Source organism: Chrysochloris asiatica, unplaced genomic scaffold (assembly GCF_000296735.1).
Source record: "Chrysochloris asiatica unplaced genomic scaffold, ChrAsi1.0 scaffold00003, whole genome shotgun sequence".
Lineage (NCBI taxonomy): Eukaryota > Metazoa > Chordata > Mammalia > Afrosoricida > Chrysochloridae > Chrysochloris > Chrysochloris asiatica.
The window spans coordinates 42,862,925-42,874,261 of NW_006408521.1; the positions used below are offsets into that span (position 1 = coordinate 42,862,925).

An 11,337-nucleotide genomic window follows, 5' to 3' on the forward strand; every position below is an offset into this window, starting at 1 on the left:
ATTTAAGAAAAAAAAAAAGAAAAAAAGGAATTGGCTGAATTCATCACGCCCCACTCTCCTGCACCCCAACAGATCCCGGGCCCTGTGGGACTTTACATAAAAGGACTCACGTTGCTTGCCAGACTTCCAACTTTCATAGCATGGAGAGTCCGTCTGTCCATACCAACTCCCTCATAGTGGCCTCTCATGTGGTTCTGATAGTCTTCTTTGTATTTATTCTATGTGAAAACACAGCACTTTCAACAAAGGCATTCTGCTCCCAACTCGCTGAAGGTTAACTGCCCTTCTTGATGTACAAAATTCAAATATAAATGATTGAATATAATATACGTAAAGCAAATCTATTTTATTTCTTAAGAAAAACAACTTAAATTTCAAGGGAGCATCAGAAGTTAGCGGGGGACAGGCAGGCAAAGACACAAGGAAAATATGGGGTCTCATCAACAGAGCAAAACGAATTTAGTAATCTGTTCTGCTACCATTTGTAAACACAGCAGACTTTCCCAATGTAAGAATTGTCTACAAGCCATAGGACCCAGGAACACTAGGGCCTACCTACAAAGAAGGAATTGACATGGCCAAGACCCTGGTTTGAGTTTTTAACCTCCAAAACTGTGAGAAAGCCAATTCTGTTTGCTAAAGCTATCCACTTGCAGTATTTGTGTTACAACAGGATTAGGAAATTAAAACATTATCTAAGGGGAGAATAATCTAATGAACTACACTGAAATCACCTAGCCTGGAAGGCTATTGAGTTTCCTGTACTGAAAGCACTTAAACTGTAAACTGTTACTACCGTATATTCGACACGATTCCACTAATCTCAGTCAACCTTCACAAGCCCTCTCCAAGGAGGAAGGAACTGCTATCATCTTCATTTTACATATGGGGCAACGTGACCCAGACAGCTTAAACAGCTTGCCCAGCTGCTAATAGTGGAACCAAGCCCGTGTGCGCCAAAACTGATGCTCTTACCTGCTTTGTCTCTACAAAAGAAATTGCTCACTGAGCCTCACGAAGTCCCTTGCAGTTTTAAATTGTATTATCATATGCAGCTCAGCAGAAGTAAAATCAGTACAGGATACATCCCCAGGCCCCTCTAAGTGCTCCCAAATTTCCAAATGCCACTCTAGCACGTATAAGGGGGTTTCAAAGGGTTCATGGAAAATGGAATTTTTTTTTCTCCCATGAATTCTTTGAAGCCACCTTGTATCTGCTCTTCTATAAGATGAAGAAATAATGCCTGGCTCCCTGTGGTATAGAGAGTAAATAAGATGTTGTGAATTAAGAAGCACAAAGCCATGTTGAGAGGGATGCTGTGTGCCAGCATGCTATACTAGGAGCACCGTGCTGCACACAGTGATGCAAAGATGCAGGGTACAGAGATTCAGGGATGTAGAAACACAGTGATGCAGAAATGCAGGGATGCAAAACTACAGGGATACAGAGATATAGGGATTCTGAGATGCAGGGATACAGTGATGCAGGAATGCAAGGATTCAGGGATTCAGCGGTGCAAGGTGCAAGGTACAAGGATTCAGGGATGTAGGGATACAGAGACGCAAAATGCAGGGATGCAAAGATGCAGGGAGACAGAGACGCCGGTATGCAGAAATGCAGGAATACAGAAACACAAGGATGCAGAGATGCTGGGATGCAGAGCTACAGGGATGCAGCATCTGAGGACTCATGGTCAAGTATGGAGTGGGAGGGACAAAGAGATGAGACAGAATGTAATACTTCATGGACCAGACTAGCAGTCTTAATCAAAACTCATAGGTCTCTAAGTCTAAAATAACATGCTTCTCTGAGACACACAGGCACATTCACATACAAGGGAGCTTCCAAAAGTTTATGGGACAATTCCATGCTCTTTTAATTCCATGTTTCCATGAACATTAAGAAGCCTCCTTGTAGACTATCTCTTTGGAGACCTAGTAGTTAAGCTCACAAAAATGCACCAACAAATGCTTAGGTGGGACCACTCACATCACTGGTGAATTTTGAGATCTTGCTCACGTTCCTGAATTGAGGCGTTTCACAGTAGTTGATACTATGCCCTTTACTACCTTCCAGATCCTTCTTATACTCCACCTTGGAAACCAAAACACCAGATGCTCAGTAGACCCAAACACTAAGTGACTTTAGAAAAGGACTCCAAGAACAGGACATTTTAAAAGCTTTCAACTGGAGATTTTCAAATGCCAGACAGAGGATTCTGCAAGGAATTTTTAACGTTTTCATTTGTAAAATGAAATAACCACACTGGTTCTGAACATTTAAAATACATAGTCCCTTTCTGTAGTAAATGCTAAGATTTCACACAACTTAATGGCAAAACTGGTTTTAGAAATCAACATGGTTACTCTTGAGGGACGTGAGAAAGGCATGAGTGGTTGTGTAGAGTTTGATTATGTCCTGCATCTTCATTCACTTGTGAAAATTCATTCATCCGTACATGTACGATGCATGCACTTCTTTGTTTACATGGTATATTTCAATAAAAGGTAACACAAAAAGTTCCTTTACATAAAACAAGGTGCCCTTAAGTCAACTCTGACTCATAGCAAGCCTTTGTTTGCCACAGTAGAACACCATAGGAATTTTTTTTTAAAACTTTAATTTTTCTAAAGTAGATTGCCTGACCTTGCTTTCAAGACATTTCTGTGTAGACTCAAATCTCCAACATTTCCGTTAACAGCCAAGCACACTAACCATTTTTGCCCAGATTCCATTTGTGCTATCGGTCACCCTAATTTGATGACCCTTTGGTTGTTTTGTTTCGTTTTTCTCCACTTTTTATTGTGAATTGAGTGAAGGTTTACAATGTGAATCATCAATTTTATTTTCAATAAATTCTACACTTCCTTTCATCTCAGTAACTACAATCCTTCTATGTAACATAGATGTGCTACTTCCTCCCTGTGTGCCTTGTTTTCATTCCTCCTTCGTTCCCAGTCTCTCTGACTTTTGTCTTTAGTTAAATGCTGTCCTTTTGGTCTCAAATGGTTGACCGTTCCATGGTGTGCCTTGTCCCCACTAGATACATAGCTACTACTTGACTGAAAATTGAGCCCCGGGAATGAGCTCAGTTCCAGACCTGACAGTGACCAAGGACCATACTCTCAGGGTTCCATAAGTCTCTATCTGACGTAAGCTTGGTTATTTTTTTATGATTTTGAGTTTTGTTCCACATTTTCTCCCACTCTATCCAGGACCTTCTAACGTGATCCTTCATAGCAGTAGGGAGTCGGAACCAGGTACCCTCTAGGTCTTCTGGTCTCAGGGTCATGAAGACTGATGCTCCATTGGACAAATTATTTCAAAACATCTTTAATTTTTATCACTCATCTTTCCTCCAGGCAGGAAGACACCAATAGTTGTACCTTAAAGGGCTGCTCATGGGCTTTTAAGATCCCAGTCACTATCACCAAAGTAGGATGTAGAATGTTGCTGTTGGTTTTTTTGACTATGTTATACTATTTGGCCATGATGTCTCCCAAGACTATGGCTGATGATGTTTTGTATTCTCTTATGCTCCCTGGCATTATATTAGAACCACATACCATAAAGGAGTCTAATAAATGAGACTGCTCACAGATGCATAGAGTGTGTTCTAATTTAAAATGAGTTGGCTCCTCAAGCTCCCCTGGGTGGCTGGCTGAAGCTGGGAGACTATCATTATTAAATAGACTCCAAGTCATCACAGGTAATTGGAGAAGGCAACTGAAGGTCAATTACCATTTATGGAAGTGTAGCTCATTTGTCTTACTCAACACACAGACGGGCAGAGAGAGACCAAAGATTCCCATATGACCTCTTAACAAAAGTAATACAAGTTAATTTGCTATCATATCTTATAAAACATATGTGGGGACATGCCTTTTAAAGTATGCAAAATTTATTACCTGCTGATAATGTGATATAAAATTACAGCAATACACAAAACTATATATACACTTGAATTCTAATTCTATAATATGTTTTAGATTCATGTATTCATTTATAACACAGTCATGTATTAAACAACTAAAATGTTGGTTAACACTTTGGGGATAGGATATCACTATCAGTGTTCTGATCTCAGGTCTATCCATGAAACTGTCTAAGACCCAGAATAAGATGCTTCACTTTTCCAAGCCTGAGACAAAATGAGGACCTGAAGGTCACAATAATCCCATGTAGCTCTAACACTCTGGGAGCCTAGAGCAAGACTCACCATACTTTTTCTCTAAATATCCCGGTAGACATGTGAGCTCACAAAGTGGCAACTACTCAACAATGCCTTTGCAAAAGCAGCCAAAGAAAATATGAAAACAAATGGATATGCCTGTGTTCCAATAAAACTTTATTTACAAAAACAGGCTGTGGGGGCTGCCACTAGTGGTCTCTCCTTGTGTGGAGGAAAGAAGAGTAATAAAAATTGAAGATGCTTGGAATCAATCAGTCCAATGGACTAAGGAAACATGTGAACATCAGCCTCCAAGACCCTGAGACCAGAAGAACTAGATGGTGCCCAGCTACCATTACTGACTGTTCTAAAAGGGATGACATTAAAAGGTTCTAGATAGAGTGGAAGAAAATGTAAAATAAAACTCAAAATGTGAAAACAAGACCTGGCTTCCTGGTCAGGAAGGTCATCCCTCAGGTCTGGAATGGAACTCATTCTCGTGGCTCAATTTACAATCAAGTGGTAGACAATGTGTTTGGGGGTGAGGGGGAAGCACTAGTGAGGTATGCTCATCATAGAATGGTCTACTATTCAAAGTCTTAGGCTGCATTTACCTAAGGTCAAAGTTCAGAAGGGAGGGCAAGAAGTGTGTAATGAAAAAAAAAAAAAGGCTGTGGGCCAGATGTGGTGTTCAGGCCAATGTTTGCCAATCACTGAATTAGAGCATCTGAATCATCTGCAACATATGTTCAACATGCAGATTTCCAGGCTATCACAATCACCTATTGCTTCCAACTATGTGAGGCTTGTGATGAGCCTCAGGAATATGTTACTCCTGATGATTTCAAATTAGAGGACCACAGTAGGCTTAAAGTTTTGGCTAAAAGACTGACCTTTAGAGGTTAGAAAAGAAAAAGATTTTAGGATACTGGCATATCTGTTTCTAAGTTGCAGACAACTTAGGTAAGTACTTTTAAGAGCCTTAATTCTTCCCACTGAATTTAGTTAGTTACCAACTCAAAAGCCTTGACAGTCCAGATAGGTAATACCAATAAAAGAAGCTACTATGAAAAGATGTTGTTGTTGTATGGCATTGAGTTGATCCCCCCTCATAACAATCTTACATGATAGAGTAGACCTGTCCCAAATACTGGGAAGGCCAAACAAAACACACTCTCTGGCAGTCAACACTGCCTTTAAATTTAGAGAACTGTACAATGTCCACACAACTTCACACATGACAATAATAAGAATGGAGTGCATTCCATGCTTGAAACACTCTTTCTTAACAATTTGATTTTCATTCTATAACAACCGCATTTTCACTTACTTGGGTCCACAATCAATGCCCATAGCAGCAGCTGTCAAGAAATTAAATGATGTATTGCATTGGGCAAATCTTCAGCAAAAGATCTCTTTAAAGTGTTTTTTAAAAAATCAAAGATGTCACGTTAAGGACTAAGGTGCACTTGACCCAAAACACGGTATTGTCAGTCTCTTCATGTGCATGCAAAAGTTGGACAATGAATAAGGAAGACCAAAGAAGAACTATGCATTTGAATTATGCTGCCGACAAATAATATTGACTAGACCATAGACTGTCAGAACAAATATGTCCTGAAGTACAGGGAGAGTCCTTAGACTCAAGAAATGAAACTTTGTCTCATGTATTTTGGAAATGTTGTCATGAATGACCAATCCTTCAAGAAAGACATCAGCTTGATAAAGCAGAGGGTGAGAGAAAAGAGGAAGACCCTCTAGAAGATGGATTGACACAGTGGCCGTAGCAATGGGCTCAAACACAGCAAAGATGGGGAGGGTGACTCAGGACGGCGCAACTTCTGTCTGTTGTACATAGGGTCCCTATGAGTCAGAACGGATTAGCCGACTCTTAGCAACAACCACCGCATATTGTTGTAAAAGTTGGGTCAACCACTATCTGGCAGCTAAAGAATCTATTGCCTGACATGCGTGAATTTCTACAACCCTGAGAGAATTCTGGAAGAAACTTTTGGACCATCAGAGAAAGACTGAATTTTGACTGAGTCTCTCTCTCTCTTACTGGTTGTATTTGATGATATGTTGGTTTTTGGAAACTGGTAGCCCATGTTGTTGCTAAGTATGGGCCACCCCAAATCACTGTCTACAGGAGGTAAGAGGTAAGGGAAAACTCACCTCACTCACAAGCTTGTTCACATTCTGAGCGCGCTGAAGAACCAAGTTGTCGCGGGCTGGAAGGGAATGGTAGTGTGCAGCGCCTCTCATCTTATTCAAGTCCTGCCTGTACTTGATCTGAAAGAAACACACAGAAAGGGCCTGGCACTATCGTTCTCATACTCTCTGAGAAACAAAAGTACTCCCAAATCACCCTACATCTCCTGAATGCATTATTTTAATAGAGTTTTCTGAAGGCCAATCTAGAATATCACTCGGTCCTTCGTGTGTGAAATGTTTATTCATCGCTTCCCCCCTTTGTACACTTTATGCTCTAATTCTGCATGAAAAGTCTTAAAATATTGTAGCACCAGATGCAGCTTCAAACTCAGTTTTCCCTCAGTTTCAACACCACCCTCAGCCCGTCTGCTATGTAGAACGAGGTGAGTGATGTGTCTTGTCTTCCCACTCTCATTTGGCACTGTCTTAGTCCAGGAGAAGTAACTGCATAGGAACAGAGGTGGAGAAGGGCTGAGTGGGTGTGATGAGAACGTCTGACTTCTGCAGTTAGAGGGTTTTGATCTGGTGTTTTCAGATCTGCAGTGCGCACAGCATTATCCACCTTATGAATAATGTTCCACAAACAGGAGTCAGTTTCTCAGCGAGGTTACATCCAGTCTGATAATCACATGATTATATTTTCAGCTATTCCCCCAGGGTGCTGGATTTCCAAAAAACATATTTTGTGGAAACTTCTCTCACGTTAGCATTTCTGGGCCAAGTATTTGTCCTTGCTAAAACTAACCTCAAGTGGGCTAGGCTGTTTGTCCCTTACAATCTTCTTTGCAGTGTAGAAAAGTGACCAAATAGTCCAAACAAAAAAGCAAATGTCAAAATGTTTTATAAGAGATAAGGTTGGCCTTGGCTCACATTCTACTTCGGATAAGCAGCAATAAATTAATCTGTGTGTAGGTTCAGTAGGCACAGATAGTGTCAGTAGCTTTGTGCCAACTTTGTGAACATTTTCACTTTTGTTTTTCATCATACCAAGGATTCTGCTTCTAGGTGTGGCTGACATCTGTCTCTCTCCCAACCCCACAGCACTCAAAGAATCAAAGTCCCTTTTCCATTTACAATCCCTTTTCAGGATCAGACTGCCCAGTAGGCAAGGTAAACACGGGCTTGCTATTATTGTTAAGTGTTGTCGAGTTGATTCCAACCATTAGCAACCCGGCTTAGGGTTTCCGAGGAGCAGCTGGGGAGCTTGAACTGCAGACCTTGCAGTTCAAACCAACTTTGCATTCCAACGCATTTACCAACAACGCCACACCAGGCCTCCAACCATAGGCTTGTTGTTGTTAAGTGCTGTTGAGTCGATTCTGACCCATAGCGACCCTGTAGAGGGTTTCCGAGGAGCAGCTGGTGAGTTTGAAGTGCCGACCTTGCAGTTCAAATGGCTTTGCAGTCTGGCACATTAACCCACAGCGCCACACCAGGACTCTAAACATAGGCTTACATGTGTTTATTTACTAATCTGCAGTGAATACTTGCACATGTTCTTCGCCACTTTAAGTATAAGTAAGCCCATGCTTACTTTGTTCATTGGGTAATCCGCTCATAGGCATAGTCTTCATTCAAAGTTCTATTTCTTCTGTGTTTTTGTGGCTCTGTGGGTCGGCCCTGGCTGGCATGGTACTTACATCACTCACGAGCTCGTTGGCTTTCTTGGCATTCTGGTAAGCTGGGGTGATCATGGCTGGAAAGCTACCCTTTCCCCTGTGCTCTTCATACTCGTCCGAGTAACCCTGCGGAGTACATTGAAAGCCTGGGTCAGTAATGCCCTCCTCCCTGACTGGGTGGGATATTAGCAATGATTGCCGATAAACACTGCAGGTCACTTACTAGTGTCCAGCACACAGTCAGCAACTACTAAGTGGTAACTATTACTATCATCATCATTCTTATTTCTACAAGATAAATTAAGGCACGTGTGGTGCTGTAGGCAAAGTCGGCAGTTCAAACCCATCAGCCGTTCCTCAGAAACCCTATGCAGGGTTGATATGAGTTGGAACCAACTTGACGGCACATAACAACAACACAACAACCAGTCTTTCTGAGTTCCAGATAGGGCAGCTCAGTGCAGTCGGCTGTTAGCTGAAAGGTTGGAAGTTCAAGTATATTCATAGGTACCTTAGAAGAAAGACCTCGTGATCTACTTGCGAAAAATCAGTCATTGAAGACCCTATGAAGCACATGTCTACTCTGACACATGAGTCAACTTGACAGCAACTGATATTCTAGGAATCTTGTTTAAATGCAACTAGTAACCAAAAGGTCAGCCATTCAAACTCAGCAGCCACGCTGGAGAAGAAATAAGAGATAGTTTGTTTCTGTAAAGGTTTACAACCTTGGAAATCCTTACGGGGCAATTCCACTCTGCCCTTGGAGTTGCTATGAGTTGAAATTGACTCAACAGTAATGGGTGAGGGATGCAAACTCCACCATCTAGTCCTATCTGGGAGTTCATTGATTATAAATAATAAATGGATTCCATGGTATAACCCATTGACCTAAAAATATAGATACTCATCAGGAAGAAAAATGAATTGCTTGACATTTAGGCACTATTGTTGTGGTTGTTAAGTGCCGTCGAGTTGGTTTTGACTCATAGCAACCCTGAGTAGGGTTTCCAAGGAGCGGCTGGTGAGTTTGAACCACCGACCTTGTAGTTCAAACTGAACTTGCAGGCCTTGGAAACCCTATGGTTTCCTAAGAGCTTGTCTCCTGCTTCCCTGTCTGTCACTCCCTCCTACTCATGCCCTCACGGGTCACACCAAGTCCCATAATAAGATACCACAGCAGACGGAGTCCTCTCAACAGCTGGAAATGGTGCTCTCAAACCACGCCCAATGTCATCTTTGTATTTGTTATTATCAGGACCGGAAACGTCAATCCTAATAATTAAGAGCCAGCTGTGGAACTCTGAAGTTGTATCTCATCCATGGAAACTGACAGGTCTAGATTCATGTATGAAATACATGTATGTGTTATTACTAGTGACAGTTTAGATATTTTTAAAACCACTGCTCTTAAGTCAATTCCGATTCACAGTGACCCTGTCCAGGGGTTCCTGGACTGTAAATCTTTTCAGGAGCAGACAATCTCATCTTTCTCCCATAGAACGGTTGGTGGAAGTGAACTCCTGACTTTTCTGTTGGCAGTCTAGTGCTGTTAACGGCCGTCAAGTCAGATCCAACTTATAGCAACCCCATATAGAGTTTCCTAGGAGCGACTGGTAACTTTGAACTGCCAAACTTGCGGTTCAAACCAACCTTGCAGTCCAGTGCATTATCCCACAGCACCACACCAGGACTCCTATATGTCCAATTGTTGTTGTTAAGTGCCGTCGAGTCAGTTCCAACCCAAAGTAACTCTGTATAGGGTTTCCGAGGAGCAGCTGGTGAGCTTGAACCACTGACCTTGCTGTTCAAATTGACTTTGAAGCCCAGCGCCTTAACCTCAGCACCACACCTGGGCTCCATATATCCAATAAGACCAACCCGAAGGACCATCCAAATATAGACTACATAAATGTGACCAAATCGTCCACACAAAAGTAAACATCACAAGTTTGAATGCCAAGAAAGCCAGTCAACATGAAACCAAGTATTTTTTTGAATAAAGGTAAGTTTTTTTAAGTTGCTCTAAGCTCACAATATATTTAAAACCTAAAATTTGTAAAGCATATTTGCACTGAGTTGAAAGCTCTGAGAGACCATTTAATTGGCTTATAATTTAATCAAATGGCCTGTTTTATTCAAAGCTAAGCAGTTTCCTCTGGCAGAATTTGCAACTGAATCAGAATCCATCTTTACAATCATCCTAAGACATATGCATGAGAGGGTGCTTTCAAAAGTTGGTTTTTTAAAAAATGGAAATTTAAGATAATGGAATTTTTCCACGAACTTTTTCAAGTCTCATTTCTTGAGTTTTTGTCTAATACAGATAATTTGTTTTTCTGGAAAGAAATAAGCTATCTGTGATCCTACTTCTATAAGTCCTACACATCGTAGAGTCTAATCAAACAATTGTTCAATTAAAAAAATAATCAATGAAACCCGTTATATGTATTCTTCCAGTATTTTTACTTTTCCAATATTCTTTACATGAAACTGAAAGAAATAATACCCTCATCTTCCCTACAGCACCTGACTAGTACTAGAAAATGCCAAGGGATGTGCATATAAAACTTAGCTAGCAAATGACATCTTGACCTTTTTACTCCCTGCCAAGACGTAGTTCATTTGAGAAATGAACCTAGAAAAAGGGCACATATTATCTGGCCTACTGCTTTATCTAGAAACCTTCATTTCCTAAGAAATGAGCCTCGCTACCCACTGAAGTATTTTTTAAGAAATGAAATGTATTTGCTTTCTTGCTTGATAATGGGCTAATCTTAATCATTGAGGCCATTCTCCCCTGGGTAGATGAGAAGGCTGTGTTCTTGGGAAAATCCACCATATTTCTATCTTAAACCTTAAACTCACTGCCATTCAGTCATTTTGAGTCATAGTGATTTTGTATAGGGTTTCTTTGTTTTTAAAATGATCTCACAATCTGTTTTCCAAGTAAGTCAAGTTGAACTCTGGAACTGTTTGTCTACCACGGACTTGCAGGCTTGAGACTCTACCTCTCATAAACAGGGCAAAGATAAAACACAGATAACTTCTGATTAAATGGTCATAACTTTTCATACAGGTTGAGGGGGTCAAACAGAACTTATCATCGAATCGAATTCCAAATAATCACATACCTGGTCATTCTGGTCTACAAACGTGCCCTCGGCTCCAATAGCAGGACTGCCCTTCATTTCTTTCTGATATTGCTGATGGTACCGCACCTATTTGAAGGGAAAGAATGGTGTTGTTGTTATGTGCCATGGAGTCCGTTCTGACTCACAGCGACCCTGTACAGGTTTCGGAGGATGTAAATCTTTATGTGAGCAGAAAGCC

General features: G+C 41.1%; 1 protein-coding gene across 1 annotated transcript in view; it reads right to left on the reverse strand.

Annotated features, from left to right (window-relative positions):
- NRAP (nebulin-related anchoring protein) overlaps window positions 1-11,337 on the reverse strand; it is an 88,746-nt gene that overhangs the window by 62,612 nt on the left and 14,797 nt on the right. Inside the window, exons 9-13 of the mRNA XM_006831484.1 lie at window positions 11,139-11,225; window positions 8,026-8,130; window positions 6,347-6,463; window positions 1,990-2,094; window positions 111-218 (exon numbers count right to left, since the gene is read on the reverse strand). Of these exons, the coding sequence (XP_006831547.1) occupies window positions 111-218; window positions 1,990-2,094; window positions 6,347-6,463; window positions 8,026-8,130; window positions 11,139-11,225 (522 nt within the window). The remainder of the gene's footprint in view (window positions 1-110; window positions 219-1,989; window positions 2,095-6,346; window positions 6,464-8,025; window positions 8,131-11,138; window positions 11,226-11,337) is intronic.